The 20790-nt window shown below is 40.1% G+C and overlaps 1 protein-coding gene across 2 annotated transcripts; it reads right to left on the reverse strand.

Moving 5' to 3' along the window:
* Positions 1-4109: 4109 nt before the first annotated feature.
* SSR1 (signal sequence receptor subunit 1) lies at positions 4110-15618 on the reverse strand. Of its 2 annotated transcripts, none has more exons than XM_081996691.1 (8): positions 15454-15618; positions 13176-13288; positions 11343-11430; positions 10899-11161; positions 10005-10081; positions 8235-8313; positions 7200-7293; positions 4110-4551 (listed from the first exon to the last, which is right to left on the reverse strand). In XM_081996691.1, exons 1-8 carry the CDS (start codon positions 15536-15538, stop codon positions 4484-4486), a joined length of 867 nt encoding a protein of 288 aa, XP_081852817.1. In that variant the 5' UTR covers positions 15539-15618; the 3' UTR covers positions 4110-4483. The 2 variants fall into 2 exon arrangements, with proteins under 2 accessions (XP_081852817.1, XP_081852816.1); XM_081996690.1 differs by having other exon boundaries at positions 13176-13294.
* Positions 15619-20790: the final 5172 nt, after the last annotated feature.

The raw sequence follows: 20790 nt of genomic DNA on the forward strand, positions 1-20790 counted from the left end.
AAGAATTTACTGAACACTTTCCCAGGGCCCTCCCTTATTCTTATTAAGAATTTAAATCTTAATTTTAGTCCATTGTCCAAAACATAGAATACTTCCTTGCTATTATTCTTATTCCAACTACACTTGTAGAAAAGCAGCTTTTGAAGAACAGCATGATTTCACTCTTTGCACATTTGCTACTGCAGGTTGCTTATCAAGGAAAAGAGCACCAGCATACCACCCGGCCTCTTGGTGCCACTCATGCTTTATTAAAAAAAAGCTACACAATGCTAAGAAAAAAAAAATCGTTTACTTTACAAAAAAACCTGCAGCCATTTTCAAGAGATCTGATCTCACTTATAAATGAAAGTCAGCAGGTAAGAAAGTAAATGTTAATTTAACATTTCAGTTGCAGTACATAATCTAAACTTAATCATCCAAAACAATCAGTCATTCTTAAACTGACTGTTGATTATATCTACACAAACCACCATCTATATTACTTGATTAAAAAAAAATCCCTGGGAAAATTTAGAGATAAATGGAAAAATGTCAGAAGAATGTTACTTAGCCTACATATAAACTCTTGAAGAAATGGAAAGATCTTTCTGGTCTTGCTCTCCTCTAAGTTAACTGCAATTCCTCTCTGTCTTTAAGAAAAGTCTTAGTGTAAAGCTGCTAAATTCTGTTCAGTCAGGCGATTATGAACTGGTGTACCATGAATCTATGTAGTTACCACCAAGTCACACTAGTGCTATGTCTTACTATCTCCATGGAAGTGTATTGTGCAAGTCTCAAGTAACTTCAAAACGCTCCTGAAACAGCCCTTGTGTCACTCCTATGAGGTAGGTACTGTCTTTTCTTCTCCAAAGGAAAGACAACAGAATCTTAACTGCTACTCAGTACATCAGGCACACAGAAAAACAGGATAACTCTACATTAGTGTTTGACTTTCCTGCTGCTTGCCTGAATTCAGAGCTTTCAACTACAACATTTTGTTTAGCACCATGCATTCTAGGAATAAACAGTGAATGATGTTTTTGATTATATCCATTCCAAGGTAAGGAAGATGTTCAGCGTAACTGTTTTGAAACAAGGAGAAGCATTGCCATCACTAGTCTGCTCCAGTCTTTGCCACAGTCTACAATTTGTTACACAATTACTCTGCAGCCACTCTTCTTTCTCAGCTTAAATGATACTGGGGAAAAAGCGAACTGCTGTCACAAAGCAGACAGACAGCATACAGATGGCTACAGCTATCAAATGCAGTTCAAGTATAGCTAAATTAATGCTTTGCTGCCACTGCAGATATGAACTCTGGAGCAGGTTTTTTTTACCCTAAGTATAGATTCAGTAAGTCTTCACAATTTTTTGAATTGGTTAGTTAAGGAGCTGTGAGAGAGGAACTGAACAGTGGTCCTTCACACTAAGGCTTATTTGCACTCTAAAACCATTTTAGCATCTCTTAGTAACAAGGAAGAAACCCTTGTCCACATCTTCTTTCACAGTTCTTGCTCCTCTTCTCATAACTTCACATGAGCAGTTGTGTGGTAGCGTAGTAAGCTTGCTGAAAACTAGGCTGGTAAGAATGATAGATTATACAAATGCTTGTGCTACCACATGGCAAGGGGTGACAGAGACAGGCAGCATTGCTGTTTGCTCCATCTTAAAGTCAAAGAAACTACACTCAGTTGATAATACTAATGATATGCAATAATGTACCTGTGACAAAGCTATCTCTATGTGTTTAAAAATTGAGTAGAAAATTACAGTACTAAAATAAAAACTGTTGCTTTATCCTATTGGTTAACAACTATGTTCGCCCATTTGAAGAAATCAGAGTGTGTACACTGGCTTACTCACTAGAAATAATGTAAGAGATGCCAAAGTTCAATTACCACTGCACACTAAAATGTTGTTGCTAAATTTCAACTACACCAAGCTAACAAGAAACAAGGAATTCAAAACTTCATTTATCATGAGCAGCAGTAGGGGACTGCTGGCTACTATGAACTGTCTCTGGCTGCAAAAGTTACTATGAACCATCCACAGTGAGCACCAAGTTGTTTGATCAGAAAGACTGTTTTGGTACAACCGGACTTTCCCAGTGCTAGCTCATATGCAAGCTGGCTAAACTGTGTCCTTTCTTCTTTCATGTTTAGAACTAACGAACTTAAACATCTGGACGCTAACCACCAAGTGCAGAGAAGAAAGCTGAAACCTTAAAATACTTATTTCTTATTTGTACAGTGCTTCAGTCTTTCAGCTTCTCAAGTCCTGGTCAGTGTAAGACTTCTAAAGGGCTTAACTTGCTTAAAAGCTCAATCAGTAAGGGCTAAACTATTTATCTGAACAAATAAAACTAGGATATTACAAATTAGTATCCTCTGTTCTGATCCTTTGTCTTTTATCCTGGAGTACCACTGTACCATCACCCCCTCAAGAGAATACCTTCCTATCTTGAGAAGAATTAAACTGTATACTCTTAAGCTTACCTGTTACCAGATGCTGGGGGGGGGGGGGGAATCTCCCAATTTCAGGTTAGAGACATAATCCAAGAGAGGGAATTGAGAAGTTCATCAGGTGCTGAAATAGCTACTGGCCTTTAGTATACAAAGCATTTAATACATAAATGCTTTGTTGAATCAATGCAAGCTTGAATAAACCTACCACAGAACCAGTCAGATTACATCACTGAAGGCAAACAAGGTTGTTCCACACAATTTGGGTGGAGTTACCTCTTATGAAGATAGCATTCAACTGTTTGCTAAGTGATCTGTATGACAAGTCAGTGATCTTAACTATTAAAAATATTCTGCCTGGGCTAGCTGTATTATCAGGAAGTTAAACAAAGCATCTTTGGGGTTGCTTTTCCTATTCTTATCTTTTCCATAGCAAGATGAGTCAAGAACACCTTCACAGTTCATTCTGACAAGGTACACAGTAAAGTAGTGCCAGTACAGGTAGTTTCAGAGCTTAGCTGCTTTGAACGTGCTATGACAGGATTTGTGTGTATTGCTCAGTGTTCATGGGGTCAGAAGCTCAGTCCCTGCAGAGCAAGTGTAGATCTGAAAGAGCACTTTCACATGCAGGGATCAGGAAGGGGAGAAGGTGACAAGACGTCTCAAATCAATGCCTCCTCCTGAACTGAAGAAGCTTCCAGATAACCTTCAGACACAGGAAGAGATGCAGTTGAGATACAAACAATTCAAGCCTTGTCCAAGTGCCTGATGTCAGCAAACTGACACCCTGCTCTCTTTACTGTCAGTTAAATTCCTGAATGCAATGGCTGTGGATCAATACCTCAGTACCTGGTAATCATGCAAGCTGTGCCTGCCACAAAAGAAAATTCAATTTTGATTGCATATAGCTTTTCTGCTTTAGTACTGAACTAACATGTAGTTAATAATGGATATGCATCTGTGTTACTAGCAGGAAAGACAAGGTGATTAAAAAAACAACTCAGACAATGTACTGACCAGGGGAAAGAAGTACGAGCTTTAAAAACTGCAAAGGGGGAATAGTTTGCCATTTAAAAAGATTATTTGAAGCCAACAGTTTTTCAAGTTCAGTTTCAAGTGTGTACAGTAACTGCAAAGGCCTTGCCCCATGTAAAGCTTTAAGAAAAGTCGACATTTTGATACATATGACATTCTAGTTTGTGTGAGAGAACCAAGAACTTACTGAAAAGTTGTTCTGGCTTATTCAGTAATTTCTTGAGTAAACATTGCAGAGCTACCACTATGATCAGCATACCTAGGCTGCTGGCATGACTCAGTAACTAACCATTTAACAAGTTGGGTATAAAAAAAATTTATGTAGTAATACCAATTCAGCACACAAATTCCATGCTTCACAAGTTCTGCTGCTGTGTAAGAGTCTTCCTAACATCTATGCAGGTAAGTTCAGATTTTTAGGCCACTGCATGCTCAGATCAAAACAGCAGCAAAATATCTATCACTAAGAGCAGCTATACCCAATTGTGCCTTTAGAATGTAAACTATGCAGAAATCTAGATGATCACTGCCTTGCCACTGAAATAGGACCATGCACACAAGCTCCAGTGTGTGCACAAAGTATAGAATAAAGTTACTTACTGAAAAAGAAAAATGCATACAGCTTCTGATACAGACATGATACAATCAAGACAGATTAAGTCACCAGACATTCAGATTAGAGGGAGGAGAAAAATCCTTCAAAGACAGTGTACAAGATGACAAGCCAGCATTACAAAGAACTCTAAAGGCACATTTCGGGTAACATGGTTCTGTTAAGACCAACTGCTTACACACGCAGGCACAAATCTTAATGGCTACCTCCCCACCCCCCAACAGTTAACAGAGAAGTGCATTTTCAGTAATATTAACACCATTCAGTTAATCTGTTCAGTCCAAATCTTTAGCAGTATTTTCCTTATGGTGATATGGATTCTCTTGCACTATTCCAATCCAAAAAACCCAAACAGGCAGGATTAGTAAAGGTTCAACTGTTGTACAGTTAACATTTACTCATCAGAGCCCACTGATCTCTTCTGTGCCCTCTTGTAGGGCAACCTCCTTGGTGAAGCTTTATCTATATTAAAAAAACAAAAAAAGATAGTTGCATCAATTTCTACAGCTACTTCAGATTAAGTGTTATATGACCATGTATTTTTCTCCCTCCCAAACACAAGCCAAACTGCCCTTCTAGTGCAATGCATCACCACAGAGAAGTCAGTTCAACCAACTTGTTAAGGCTTTAACTATTAGCATCCTAAATAGACAGTAACAAGAAAAGAATGTTCCTATTCTGTAACATGCAACTCCAGGGTGAGGGTTGTTCGATATGCCAGTTACTGAAATGCAAAAAAACCAAACCCAAAAAATAAACCCCACACCAACTCCTGATGAAACTGTGTGCTCTGTTTAGAAAAGCTCCATATTCCATAATTACACTTTTAGAAAGTTAATGAACTATTTTGATCATTATTGGTTTTGTGTTTACATGCTTAAAGAATACATGATTGACACTCCACTAGACAGCTTTGTCTTGCATGAAATACTTCTACATTCACACAGATAAACAGCAGAACATTAAGTGTTCTGGTTGTGAAAAACACACACTTTTCCAGGAGGCATCCATATTTGACTATGAAGAGGTTACTTAGTAATCAGATATCCCATATGGGGAAGCAACACAGCTTCAGCTGTATGATCACTAGATGCCAGAAGCATCATCCTACACTTAAGACTTTGACAGGCCTGTAGTCATCCTTTACTATGATGTTCCTTACATAGGTAGAATTTCAATCTTTGTAATATTATACAGAAGCTAGTGCTTTGTATGAAGCACTAAAGCAATTGCCAAGTGTATCTGTTGACTTAAAAATGCACATTTTCTTCAACAGAACCATCTCCAATAACTTCACTGTTAAGAGTATATGCAAACACAAGGAGCAGCCATCATACCATTACAAGGTACTCAGTACAGTATGAGTATCTTTCAACAATAAAAGAGTCAAGACCCTCTGAGGATCTCAAAGGCCATGTGTTTCAAAGGATTCTAGTGTAGAGTTCTAATTAAAAATAACCTGGAGCTAAAGAAAACCACAATTAACAACAACTTAAACATCAGTTTTTCCTAGACTTCAGGTATGATATGAACACCTATTTAGCTTAAGAAAGGGATGAGGGAAAAGAACCCAAACATTGCCAGGATCTGAACCCCTTTAAAGACAGCTTGCTCTTCTGGAAAAAAAATAGCATTTAGAGCTTCAGCCTTTCTTGCTAGATCGAGGCTTTTCAAATTCCTATGTCTAGATTTTATACTATCATTCTTGTGTCTCTCAGAAGACTGTACAAAAAAGTGTACATTTTCAGAAGTAAAACACCAGTCCTTATGCCAATGTAATATAGAAGAGTTAAAAAGGGTGAAGGAATCCAAAAAAAGAAGTCATCAACTCCTGGCACAACTTCGTATCAGAGAAAAGGCCTCTAGCCCTTCTACACCAAATAAAGCTCAGAATATGTTTGTTTCATCAAAACAGGAGCCTTTTTCAAGTAAAGGTAGTTCCTGCAAAGGGTTTTCAAAGCACTTCTCTTGTCTAGGATGCATTTTGTTTTAAGTGAGGCTATCTCACCTCACACCAGCCAGTGTTACTGGTAATAGGAGTTCACCTGGGATAAGGAAGACCAAGGAAGATAAACCTGACTATTAAACTATCACACCCAAGGCTGAGGTTTGTTTCTCACTGAAACAAAATGCATTCAGCCATTGTTCATGATCAGTCCTCCACTTCCCTCATGTAAGATCAGCTTGACACTACACCAAGGTAGTGGGGAAGGCAAAATACACACCTGCATTTTAGATAGAGGGTTCTGGGAACTGTTAGAGACAACAGTACTTCAGCAATATTCTACTGAAGCTACCTTACTACAATGTAATCAGAAAAAAATATACATACATGTATTTCTCATATATGAAAACATTTATACATATTTATGTTTATAAAATATGTTTGTGTGTTTGCATGCATCTGTTCTGTTCATGCTACATCACCAATCACTGCATGCAGGAAGCTGTACTTCTATCCATGCCTAATTATCACATGGACAACACGTTAAGCACTTCCACTCCAGATCAGAGTTTGCCTCACCTCTTCTACTCTGCACTGAAGCCATAGGAAAGCAAAACAGAAGAAACAGCAAGAGAAGTTAGAAATATCCACACAGAGAGAAATGTTCTAAAGAAATGAGATACTGGGTTTACTGTTGGCATTTCAGGTATCAGGTAGAACTTAAATCATTCTGCACTTGTGAAAGACATTAATACCAAGTCTTAATGTGGCTTTAGTTAAAACACACCTCTAATGCTTATTTAGAACTTTGGTCTATAGGCAAACTTCCAAACAACCTACAGAAACTTTGAGATGATACATATTTTCTCCTGTTTAAACTTCCTTTGTGATCAAGGTTTTGGGTAGAGATTTTATACTGTTGAAAAAAAGTCTATAGAACAAATTGTAGAAGTCACCGATAGCCATTACTGTATCAACCAGTGAAGTTTGTTATGTACAAGAATATGCTGCTAACGTAATAGCCTAATCATTAAGCACAGTGCTTGAGACAATTTTTTATTCCCTAGAAGAGAAGTATGCTATTCTGAGAAACTGGTATAAGCTATTTATTGTTGCAATTACTTAAGTTTGTTAGGCTCTAGTTTGTGGAAAACAGACTACTTACTTATTTGATTTAAAGTTTCTTGGGGAATCCAGCTCATATCAACATCATTCTGATTTGATGTTCCCATCTCTACTTTCTGTACCGGTCTTTTCCTCTGAAAATTCAAGAAAGAAAAACGGTTCTTCTTTACACAAAGTTTTGATAGCACAAATATTAGAAATAACTAATAATGCTATATTTAATGAATTGCAGTTATTTCACTGAGAGATAAACTTAAGGCTAATCAATGTATGAAGCTGCCTTTGTAGCTTAGCTTTAACTACCTTTACCATTAGCAATTTATTCACTTAAGTTTGGCATTACCACTTGCAATGCCTCACAATACTTATTCCACACAAAGATACCAAGATTTCATGCATGCCTGGGCAAGTTCATTATACCTGTCACAAAAAATGGCTGATGATCAAACTTTGTGATGACTGGTCTCATTATATTTGCAAAATAGATTTTAAAGCACAATAATCATGCCATGCTTCTTCCCAAGGGAAGCTAATTCAAAAATATCGTAAGCCAGACTGCACAAAGACACAGCCTATGCATTACATGCAGATGAGGCTTAAGGTTTCCACGGCTTTTACTTGCCAGACCACTTACACGGACAAACTCTTAGCTGTTACAGCCTTACAAACAGAATCCAGAAGGCCCTAGTCAACATCATGTCAAAGCATTAATAAGAACTAAATAAAGGACTAGACAGATGTTTTTCCTCAAAGTTTGACCTAGATTAAACCAACAGACAGAGAGCATGGGGAAAGTCTACCCAGTAAGTGTTGAATCAGTAGCTGCATGCTTCCAATTCAACCACTTCAGTGTGGAGCCAATGAGCATTAGGTAAACCAATCTAGCCATCTCTAAATATGAACATTTTTAAAAACTCTTGATTTTCCCAGTAACCTCTAAGGTCTTGGTTCTAAAAGTACATCTTCTAAAGTTTTACCTGTACCATTATGTGCCAGAAGCAATTACTGAACTGCTTTCTTTTCATATCAGAAAGGTCTTGTATTAACAAGTACACAGACAAAATACACTACCCACCTTCCTAGATTCTAGTAACTGATGTAGGCCAACAATGACAAGTAGACCAAGTCCAGCGAGGAACATGTACATGAAGATCCTTTAAAAAACAATTTAAGAAACTATTAACTAAAAATCTTAAGTATTTAAGAAAGTTTACAAAGAGGCATTGAAACTAAGCCTAGCTTTGGCCACAGTCCCACCGGATCTTTCCAAAGAACTTTTGTAGAGGGTAGGTGGGGAAAGAAACAATGAATCTGAAACTGAAGTGCTAACAAATATTAAGTAATTATCCTGACTGATTTCAGAAACTGTAATCCTAAACTTAATTCTGAAAAACAGAGTATTTGAAAAATGCTGTATGATCTGGGAAACTGTTATAAATCATTATTGAAATTTAGTAACTGCAGGAACTCTTTTGCAGTATCGTTTCAAGACACTGGGTCACAGGTAATATTTATTTTTGTGACAGCTTTAATCATGTACAAAACTCTTAAAAGTCTCTTATATGCTTTTAGTATGCTACTGCAAAGCAAGTACTGCTAGGATATTAGTTTACTTGCAACAGAGCTTTGAAAGGCCTTGCTTATCTTGCTGTGTTCCACAGTTACGATTCTACCTATGCAAACAATGTTTTAAATCTGTGCATTTTGGTCTGTTTTGAAGAATTCTACCTGAAATACCTGGAGATACTTAGCAAGAAGTGAACATAAATTATATCTAAAATTAATTTAGGAAATAGGCAGGAATTTACAGGTAAAGAAACTATTCCAAGTTGAATATCTTAGCTGAGATTTATGACAAAGGAAATGATGAGAAAAAACTTAACTGAACATCCCTGCTTTAGGGTAATTATCTATTCACAGGACATTAACTTGAACTGATTCTACTAATTTGAATTCTTTTGAGAGCTCTTTTATCAGAGTATCACAGATTTTCACATGACCAATTATACTTTCTTTGATGCTATTCTATTTGAGAAATATGAATTAATGCAACAGTTATTTCTTTTGGTTGACCTTTTTTAAAGGGAAGCTTGCTTAGCATGCAATTTTTACCTTGGTAGGAGAATTTAAATATTCAGCATTGTCTACAAGCATTTCTGAAGCTTGTTTTTTTTTTTTTTTAACTCACAGATTCTCTTAAAATTCCACTCCAGTGTTAGAATATTTAAAAGCATATCAGCACAGCATATGCTTGCGCCATTCAAGGTATATTAGATGTACTTAGTCTTCAAGACAGGAAAAAAAAAACCCCACTCCTGAAAGATATCTGCTACAAGATAGTGCAAGAAAGAATGAGTGTGAATTCCTCTATCTCATACTCCAAATACATCTTTCAGTTTATGTAATCTTGGATTATAGTGGAGTGCTCCAGAAGCAAGTTATTCCAGTTTTCACAGTAGGATCCACAGTCAAATAGCATGGACCCTCTGCGTCTTTAACTCTTAGGAAAAAGCACAGTAGTATAACAAAAGCTTAGCAGCTTTGAGTAGCTATGTAGCTAAGGTCATCAGGTCCTACTCCAGGCTTAAGCCCTCTGAGCCAAAGCAGATGTGCAAACTGCACATCGACATAATATCAATCCTGGAGAGCCCTAGTATTAATACCGACCTTCATTTGGTGAAAAAGTTCCTATTTTCAGTCTATCAAGGTTGTAAAAGTCAAATGGCTGCTATACCATCAACAAAACACAGCAGACATAGAATTCAATAAAATGAGGATGCAAGAACTATTGTCACTGGTGCCATCAATAACCTGTTCTACCAGTATACCAACTAAACCGCCTTACGTTTCTCCATCCAGCCCATCTTCTTTTTCAATAATTGTAACAGTTTGATTGAAGACAGCATCTTGAAACACATTGCCCTATAACAAAGTTTCCACATAACATTTAAAAGTCACTTCTTGAACACATACACAAATGTTTAGTTTTTCCCATGTTCTTGGAAAAACTCTAGAAAGTAGTAACACCTGCACGAGACTTGATTAAGTTTATAAGCAGTGCAAGTTTGACTCAACACATAAAAGCACAAACTTTTTGGTGCAAGTACAAAGAACGTCTTGGTATTAGCAGTACAGTCACATCTAGCCTTCAATGTGTTATTTCCTGTAACATGAGGTATTACATATGAAGGGCTCTTACTAGAACAATCAAAACAAAGGTACAGAAGCCTGTTAAACTTTGACCTGCACTAAAAGAGAAAAGCATCCCCTATTTTAATCTCAATTTATGCTTTTGGATAGTCTTCCCCCAGATTGCAACTACTGGTCATTTATTTGCTTGAAGTCAAGTTTGCAGATGGGATTCAGATTGATAGTTAAGTTTGTTAGCAAAGCCCAATCTGAAAAGCACAGCAAAATTTAATTATCATTAAAAAAGTTTTAGGTCTCTTTGTTTTTTAAAATAAAACCAAAAGTAGTAGCCCACCACTACACAGTTCTAAGGTATTCTAGCTTCCACTGCTGACATAACTAAGTCTAACATATACAGAACTAAATGTACATGGGGGGGCTATTGTGAAACATGTGGACAGTCACTTACTGTGCTTATGTATCTACTGATTTGCTTAAAAACCACAAAGGCATTCACTTTCTGAAGATGTAGTAACTTGACTAATCAGTTCCTTCCTGACATTTCCACATCAACTGGAAAGATTAAAATAAATTACAACATCAGGCTTACATTTACATCTCTGTAGTTAAGATTGATAACTAGTCCAAAAGGACGACCGCCCATAGGCTCAGCAGGAATGAAAGAGTACTCAAACGTGGCTTGTCTCTGCGGTGGAACTACCGTATTCAGAGGGAGAGCTGTGAAGTTCTGGATATAAAACTGGTAGTCTTGAGGATATCGGAAAGAAGCATCAAGAGACTCAACAATGAAATCCTCTGTACCCTTATTGGTGAAGCCCACCAGAAATTTTACAATGTTGTTCGCTGGAAAGTCTAAAACAAAAAAAGAATTCAACCATTAGAAGCCTCATACATCATGCCTAGCTTGTTTCTAAATGGAGAGTATCTAGAACAGATTCTGGTTTGGGTTTGTTTGAGCTTCACTGTTTTATGCACACAGTGATAGAGTCTAAGCAACAGTAAAGAAGATGGTAGATCAGCACAGGGCTCTTACCTTCACCTTTCACAAATAAGATGGTTGTATCAGCACTAGGTGAGGCTTTAGGTTCTCCTGACAAGTCTTCTTCCTCTTTTTCTTCTGTCTAAGACAAGAGACTTTTTTGAAAAATCCTATAAACGAACAGTGAGGCAAAGACCATGCTTGTTTCATGAGAATACCAAGGCATGCAACAATGGCAAGCATTAGTATCAATTCCTGCTGTTGCAGGATTAGCACATAGTCTATTCTCCCTCTAGACTTGATTAGCATCATTTTCAGCATTTATCGTACTACTTGTTGTATTTGACACAGTGACTAATCTGAACTGCACTTAGCTGTATTGAAAGGTTTATAGTCAGCAACAGTAAGGTCTCTCAGAGTGGAAGGAAAAGAATAGACTCTAAATGTTAAGTGTTCACATCTAAGCTATTTCTGTTTAGAAAACAAGCATTTCCAAAATTATAGACAACCATAAGGCAAATGAGTTACTTTCACTACAGAAGGAGTGTTTATAGAAGCTTTCTATTCTGTTTTAACTAAGTATGTATATATGTACGTTAACTAAGCAAGTATGTATGCCTGGAAATGGTTAGACTGTTGGAACAGAGTTCGTGGATTCACTTGTTCAAGCTCACCTCTGTGATGAGTCACTTTTTAATTTGGCAAATCCAGGCATTAAGGGCTTATTTTCCACATGGGGATCATGGGATCACCACCTCCCCCACCAAATAAAAACAAGGCTGACCCCATTTTGAACTGTCTGAACTAACTGCTGGTGAGTTAGTTAGATCATTTGATTTCACTGCTTAAACAACCACTTGAAGCAGTGGATAGCCTACTAGATCAGTCACACATCTACCGTGTTCATGGTAGACCATGAACCAGACCTAAGCCCCCATGCAAAACTATCTTCTACTTCAGTGACAAATAAAAGAAACTGCCTAAAAAATGTAATGTTTTTACCCAAGTCATAGACTATTAAAAGCAAATTACACCCAGAAGTTTAATTTAATAATATTCTGTTAGTACTGAATACCTAGCATACCTTCTATAACTTAGCAAAGCTGGTTTGAGCATAAGTTCACCAACTTACCAACATCAATAAAAATCTAATAGAATCAAAGAAATTTACCAGGTCTCCATTTTTATTATGCATGTCTTCTCCTAACAATGTCCCAAACTTTCCTACTTTACACCAGAAATTTGAGAAATTGTTGTAGCAATTTAAGCATACTAAGCATCTAGCAAGCCTAATACTCTACTGCTGTAAGCACATCACATAACTACATAAAATATTTCACTTTGTCAAGGAGAAGCAACTGACTCTGAACCACTGGTATAACAGGCATACCCTGCAACAAGTGTCAGAGACTAGGAATGTATTAAGTGAAAACAGGCTGCAAAACAAGGTTTTCAGAATTAATACTGAACTTAACTAAGATTCTGTTGCCCCTTGAAAATCAATACCAAAGAAGCCAGAATGTAAGAGTCCTACACCCTAATGTCCTTCTCAGTTTACTGAGATGCAGCTTAAGCTGGAAAAGAACTACAAGGGGCTCCTTTGAGAGTCTGGTTTCTCGCTTGGTGTTCTGTTTTTTGAACTGCAGTATTGGTAGTCAGAAATCAGGCTGTCCCCATGTGGTTTTTCAACTGCTAATTCGGAAGAAGAGATAAATCCTTCTGAAACTTCAAACTGAACACAAGTTTAATTGGAGACTTGGAAAGAGCTATGTGGAAAATAGCAATGTTATTAAGCTCATATTTAAATATATCTAAACTACCTAGCTTCAAGCACATTAGCACACAAGTCTAATTCATACTTATGAAGTAACATTCATGTACAATTACCAAGTCTGTTGGCTCATCTTCTTCAACTTCAGCTTCATCATCTTCATCTTCAACTACAGTATCTTCCACAGCTTCCTCATCTTCTGTAGCATCTTGAGCTGCAACTAATAAACCTGAACCTACCAAAACAAAATGCAGATACAAGAAAGCCTTTTTAATGTCTAGTTAATCAACAGAAAACTGACACTGTAGCACAACTTTCAAACTGGTGTTTGAAGAATTTCTTAAAAATCTGTTAGATACAGCATTTTGAAGACTCAGTTGCAAAAACCTCACATTCAAATTATTGTCTGTGTTGATCTTTCAGCCTTTTTCCTTCTCTAATAACTTTCTGAACTACTTGTTTGTGTGCCAGGAAGTTCAAAACTAAAAAGTTTACAGCTGGGTGACAAAAAGTTCAGCATTCACACAGCAGCGCTTAAATTCACAGAAGGCAACCAACTTGCCTTAAAAGCTATTGTTTAACTTTTGACCACGTCAATGTATGAAAACATTTTAATTTTGTTTTATCATTGCAAATGCGAAAATAAAGAGACACTGCTATTGCCAGGAAATTAATTTAGTAAGTACTGTTTCTTCTAAGACTAAGTTTAGTAAGTGATTAACAGGTTCTTTTCATCTGGTGGTATCAGAACACTACACTTTCACAGGTAGTTAAAAAGTTACTACTTTTGCACTTATTTTCATTCCAGTTTTGAAACATAAAAAAAGTCTCTTTTAATATGACCTCCTCACTATCATATACTACTATCTCCATATGTTCAACAGAACCACAACACTAGTCAGAAAAGAAACCTGATCCAGAGCATGGCTCCAGAGCAAGGCTCCAAGACAAATGCAATCTGATAGTTCATTGCCTCTTTGCTTTTATGGAGCTGAGTCTCACATTCAAACACTCGGCAGATACGATTAATATAAATATTAGCCACAGGACAAAGTTCTGTCTGCTTGCAGCTTAGAGCACATGCAGGCTAGGCTGAGAACTTTTAAGACATAAAAGCAAAACTACAGATTTTTCTTTTAATAAAACTAGCATTTTCCAAAAATGAAAGAGTAGAAATGAATGGACGATTGATTTACACAAGCCTGAAAAAGGTCTAGTTACTGTGAGTACACATTTAAAATAAATATTTTAAAACTTTCACAGGGGATAGAAATCCTTGAACAGGACAAGTCTATCCAAGGACCTCAAGACTGTCAGTCAGTGCTAGAAAAAGCAAATACAAGCCCTCCTCTCAAGTGCCTTTAGAAGGTACACTCAAAGACTTTTACTCGTTCAATATTTAACCTGAGACTACCTACAGTGATTAGTGATTTTATTTGCTGAAGTTTTGAACTTGTAAGTCTACACATAAAGATTTTTTTTTTTTTTAATTAAAACCTTTGCACCTGAACAGGGTACAGGTAAGTTACAGGCACTCTTCATAAGCAACTGCGCTAGCAGATTCTCTCAGACCTCTAATTTACGGTCTTTTTGATGGATGTCAGAAGGGCTGATGATGTGGCAATAGCGGGGAAGGAGAGCTGCCCGCTGCGGCAAGGAGCTAACACACAGCGGCTGCAGCCCACTGGAAGAGCTGGGCGAGATGGCTGCCCTTCTGCCTTTCCAGACCCAGCAGCAGAGAGGCAGTTTTCAGACGTTGCCTCAGATAACATGGTAGCGTACGCGGAGATTGCCCGCCCGGCGAGGCGAAGGGCGCCGGCGGGGGTCGGAAGGAGGGGAGGTGGGAAGGCAGGCGGGCGGCCAGCTCCTCTGGTAACGAACGACTCGCCGCAGAAGCCGGCGGCAACCGAGAGCGGGAGCAAAGAGGGAAAAAAAAAAAAAAGTGACAAAACCGTTGCTACAGCCTCAAGTGAGTTTTGGATTTGGAGATTTTTTGTGCGTTTTTTTTTTTTTTTAAAACAGGACGGCGGCGCACACGAAGAGAGCCGCCCCCCCACCCCACGTCCCAGTGGCACGGCCCGGACCCTTCCCGCCCCACGGGAGCGGAACCAGGCACCGGGGCCCCGTCCCGGGCCGAGGAGGACGGCCCACGTGCGCAGGGAGGCCCGCGCCGCCGCCACCGCTGCTGCCCGCGCCCGACGGCGATGAATGAGCGGCGCCCGCCGCCTCTCTTCCCTCGACAGGAGGGCTGCGACAGCGATGCCGGACTCTCCCTCCCCGCCACCCCCAGATCGCCAAGGGGGAACCCGCTGCATGCTCCTGCAACGCCCGTTACCGCTCTCCTTCCCCCAGGCAGCGACGGTCACACACTTCTCCTCACCCGGCCGCTCTCACCTGGGCTGCCGCGGATCCCCCCGAGCAGCAGGGCGGTGGGGAAGACGAGCAGGGCGAGCAACAGCAGCTGCGACAGGCGCCTCATGGCGGCGACAACAACAACTACCCGACACCCCCCCACCAGCCCCGCGCCTGCCGCTGCGGGCTGTCTAAATGGCGGCGGCCTCCATCCGGCGCCGCTCCCGCCCCGGCCGCCCCGCCCCCGCGCCGCAGCGGACGTGGCTCCGCCGAGGAGGAGGCAGGGCGGTCACGTGAGCTTAACACACGTCTCCCCTCCGCCGGCCCTCCGCGCGCATGCGCTGCCCTTTCCGCTTCCAGGTCGGGGCTGGCCTTCGCTTCCTGCTTGAAAAGGCGGCGGGCAGGAGGCCGCGCAGCGCGTATGTGCGGGGCTTGCTGTCCGGTATTCTGGTGCGGAGGTGCTGGTGGAGCCTGCAGAGCGGAGCAGCGGGCGGGTGCCCTGCCTGAGGCGAATCACGGCCGGGTGGTCTGGCCTGGGGAGCAGCGGCTGCCGGGGAAGGGCTGGTAGTGGCCCTCAGCGCCTGGGAGGTCGAGTCGGGTTGGGGTTGGGGTTGGGGTGCGGCCTGTCTTGGCGCCCTGGGCAGTGGGGGTGCGCCTCGCGCTGCCCGCGCAACACTTGGTGGGGCGGCTTTAGTGTCCCTGTGGGAAATGGTACTTGTGGCTGTGGGGGTCGTCCTGGCCCCAGCAGGTGGACGGGGTAGGTGCGGGAGGGTAGGGCCCCTTCTCTGCTGGCACGCCTTCGGCGTTTGGCAATGCGAGAGCCCGTGCCTTGAGCTTCGGTTGCGTGATGATCCGGGGAATGACAGTCATGTTTGTCTTTGCTAACGTATTGTGAGGAGAGGAGTAAAAACCAGTGGATGAGGATCTTTTTTGTAGAGTAGACTAGCATGTATCTCTAAAGAGCAAGGATAAAGTGTGTTGCTGAAACAAACACTATCAAAAAATATAACAACTTTGTATTGCCTTAGAATAACTGGTTTTCAATTGTGTATTTGATGGTTTAATGGAAAAAAAATCCCCAGGTGTGATAGACAATGTATATGGAAGTGATATGTTACCTTTATTTCAGTGGACCCCTTGTTAAAGGAGGTGTAAGGCATATTAAGATGGAAAGCCCTCCCAAATCCCACAGTCAAAGCATTCAGTGAAAATACCAAGGCCAAAACCAGCCCCCAAGCTTTCTCTTTTCCCCCACAGTTAATTCAATGATTTGGATAGAGGGTGCAATGAACCATAAATAGTGCTGAGTCATATGTTTTTTGCAGGAACTTTAATCTGTCATTCGTGCATATGCAGCTTGCTGTGATGGCAATGGTAAATGGAGTCTTGAGTCTTTTGTCTTTAATTTTCCACATTTTCATTAATTTCATTTTGAACTTGCAAATTACACTAAAAAAAAAATCAAAAGTTGCCTTTCTAAATGAGTTTTATTTTAATCATTTTTTTAACATGCTGCGAATGCTGCTGAAATGCTGTTAAGTATTGACTGAAGATGAAGTGTGACTATGAAAACTGAAGAACATCCATTGCTTGCCATGAAAGTATTTCTAGTCAGATAATATCCACCCAATTGATACATTTATGTACTTTCTGGAGGGTTATTGATTACATTATTTATTTAACTTTTATACAGATTTCTTTAGTCTAATCACTGTGTGATGATGTTTAACAGCCTACTCTCATAGTTCTTAGGCTATGCCTGTCTCAGTGCTAACAAAGAGGCCTCATGAAATCAAAACAAGAAGAGTTAAGAGCAAGGACTGAGAAATTAATGAGTACAGAGAAGGTATCTTAGCCTTGAGAATAGAAACATCCTATCAGGAATGCTCAAACAAGGATGATAAGAAGGAGTTGCTTGGCTGTACAACAGAAGGGGCAAACATCCCAGGGGAAGAAACTATCCTTAGGAGACACATGACCATAAAAAGGGAAAAAGGAGTAGGGGATTAACTCCCCAAATGACCACTGATGACCACCCGAGACCCCCGCGCATGCGTGGTGTAGTTTTGCAATGCCAGCATTATGTAAATGTAGTAGATAGGCAGGGAGCTGGAGATTTCTCAGAAATACCGTGAATATGCTAACAATTGTAATGAATATGAATGTATGTACTCTGTATAATTCAGATGGTGGTAACATGAGGCATGCATGTTAAGGAGATATCCCCCATGCGTCCGGTGCTGTAATAAAGATGTCTGGTTAATAACACTTTGATGTTATTGAGTTTAAACTTCTTTGAATCATTTGGCACCCCAGATGGGACATTCTTTGTTTGGCTGCGGGACCCGATGGGCTTGGGACTCTCTTGGGTACCCCCGGAGACCTTTTTGCGGAGAGGCTCCTGGTTTCAGTCGGATCATTGCGGGAGCAGACAAAGACCCGCTGGTGAGAAGACATCTTTAAGTTTAAGTTTGGTAAAACGACCGGCCGAATTTGGGAACCATCCATAAGATGTGAAGTAAATCACGCAGGTCAGTATATACCGGGTAGCTAGCACCTTACAGGTATACATTTGGTTATTTGATTTTTGGTTATTTGGTATTAGAGCATTAAAATCCCCTGTCTGTAGGCGTTTATGTCCCCATTTGGGAAGGGATCCATATCCCATTTCTGTTAGGGGTTACATCCCCATTTGGAAATGGGTTTGGTTAACTGTGGTCTGATTTTTGGCTATTGTATCTGGATATTGGTTAATTGGTTTGTCGTTTATCGGAATTTGGTTACTTACTGTAAAATTTGTATCAGGTATGGGGGGTCACAAAGCGGTGGAATTTTGAAGAAAAGCTCACTAGGATGCATTTTACAACATTGGAAAGATCTGGGGGGCATGCCAGGAGGAAATACTTGATTAAGTATTGCAATCAGTGGTGGCCTCTGTGTAAGTTAGATGATGGGGAAAAATGGCGTTTTAATGGGACATTAAAATATAATACATTATTACAATTAATGTTGTTCCTTCAGAGAGAGGGAAAAGGGGACGAAGTAGTTTATGCAGGTATGTTTTTCACGTTGTGAAATCATCCAGAATGGCAGAGAGCTTGTGGAATTAAGATACCCCCTTCTGAGCCCTTTGTTCTGGCTCTGGAGAAAAAAAAAGGGAAAGAACTAGGAAAACTGAAGCGCTCTTGTTCAGCGTGTAGTGTAGGACAGAGACGTCTTAAGTTAAAGGAAAAGGGAGAGTCAGAGGAGAGACTGGAGGATTATGCCACACCACCGCTGGTTTCGGCACCAGTCACTCCCTCCCCTTAAGAGACGCAGATACTTCTGATAAAGAATCAGCATCTGAAAGTGCCACCTTGGGTCCTGTGACCTGAAGCAAGAGTCTGACCAACAATACAAGCTTCCCTCAGACAGGCTATGGGACCTGAAGGACCAACACTAATTAAGGTCCCTTTTTCAATGAATGATTTGGATATGTGGAAGGATTAGGAAAATTATAGGGATGACTCAACAGGGGTAGATAAAAGATTTGAGTTAATAGTCGAGAATCAGGACCCTGACTGGAAAGATGCGGATTTGATGCTAGACACAATGACGGAAACAGAAAAACAGTTAATGGTTAAAACTGCTCGGACACATGTAGAAGCTCTTATTACTGCAGGGACATGTACTGGTGGGGTGGATAATCATGTCCCTCTCACCGATCAGAGCTGGGACCCCAATGATCAAATGGAATATAAACAACTGAAATCATATCAGAAATTGATAAAATTTGGACTCAAAAATGGGATTCCAAAGTCAGTAAATTCGTCAAAATTGTATGAGGTAAAGCCAAGGTCAGGATGAAACCCCCTTAGATTTTCTGGCAAGACTAAGGTGAGACATGCGTAAAAGTACCATCTTGGATCCTACCTCAGATGTGGGATGACAACAATTAGTTTCATTGTTTTTAGGACAGTAATCAGAGGATATAAGAAGAAACCTTAAAAATTAAGAGCCAGATGTAAGAGATTTGGAGAAACTAATAGAGGAAGCTGGGAGAGTATACAGGAATAGAGAAAATACTGAAAGACAGAGATTAGGCAAAACAATTGCAACGGCTACCATGGCAGCTTTGAACCATCAAACTCAGGGTAATCCAGGATTTGCTAGAGGAAGGAGGGAGGACCCAGTAAAGGTCTGGAAAATTTGTGACCACCTTTGGGAAGAGATCAGTGTGCTTATTCTAAGGAACAAGGACATTGGAAAGGAGAACGCCCCAAGCTGCCAGGAAATAAACTGCTTAATGTGATAGCAGAAATGGAATGATGGGGACCTGGGGAATCTACCCTAGTGGATCCACTGGTTAAACTAAGGCTAGGGGAACAGAAAAAGGAGGTAGAATTTTTAGTAGATACGGGAGCCTCGTATTCTGTTCTGAATCAGCAATTAACTCGCGTAGATAAGCAATTTGTAAGTGTGATAGGTGCTACAGGTCAGTGGGAAAGAGCTTTTTTCCTACAACCACTTAAGTACAAACTAGGAAAGCGTATTGGAACCCACAGATTTTTGTATATGCCTGGGTCCCCTAAGCCGCTTTTAGGGAGAGATTTGTTGGAACAATTAGAAGCTAAAATTGTCTTTGAGAAAGGTAAAATTGAATTTAAGATTAAAGAGGATCAATTGATAGAGGTTCTAAGTTTAGCTTTGATTCAGATGGCAGAAAAGAATCAGATACCTGAGGAAACTTTGGATCAGGTTTTTCCAGGGGTTTGGGCATCTGGGGTTCCCGGAAGGGCTAAAAATGCAGCCCCAGTGGAAATTAAAGTAAAATCTGGAGCAAGACCAGTTTGAATCAAACATTATCTCCTAAAAAGGGAAGATAGAGAAGGAATAAAAGGGATAATAAGTGACGGCTTGGGTTATTGATGGAATGTGATTCTGAATATAATACTCCTATCTTGCCAGTAAAAATGCCAGATGGAAAAAGTTACCGTTTAGTTCAAGATTTAAGAGCCACAAATAATGTAGTTGAGGACTTATATCCTGTAGTGGCAAATCTGTATACGCTATTGACTAAGCTAAAAGAATCTCAAAATTGGTTTACCGTTTTGGATCTAAAGGATGCCTTTTTCTGTTTACTGCTTGCCAAAAGAGCAAGAAAATTTTTGCATTTGAATGGGAAAATCCTGATACTGGGAGAAAAACCTGATTAATTTGGGCAGTGTTACCCCAAGGGTTTAAAAACAGCCTGACCATTTTTGGAAGTCAGTTGGCTTGAGAACTTGAAGGATGGGTCCCACTATCCCTGAATGGGACCTTATTACAGTATGTGGACGATTTGCTAGTCGCTACAGAAACCAAAGAGGAATGTGCCCAATGGACTGTTAGTCTGTTGAA

The sequence above is a fragment of the Phaethon aethereus genome (assembly GCF_964289735.1).
Source record: "Phaethon aethereus genome assembly, chromosome: 2".
NCBI classification, from domain to species: Eukaryota; Metazoa; Chordata; class Aves; order Phaethontiformes; family Phaethontidae; genus Phaethon; species Phaethon aethereus.

Coding starts and splice junctions, on each gene's coding strand:
- SSR1 (XM_081996690.1), bottom strand. CDS start 15,538: ATGAGGCGCCTGTCGCAGCTGCTGTTGCTCGCCCTGCTCGTCTTCCCC. Junction 11,162..11,342: donor CTTATTTGTGAAAGGTGAAG/GTAAGAGCCCTG, acceptor TTTTTGTTTTAG/ACTTTCCAGCGAACAACATT. Junction 10,082..10,898: donor TTAACTACAGAGATGTAAAT/GTAAGCCTGATG, acceptor ACTTTGTTATAG/GGCAATGTGTTTCAAGATGC.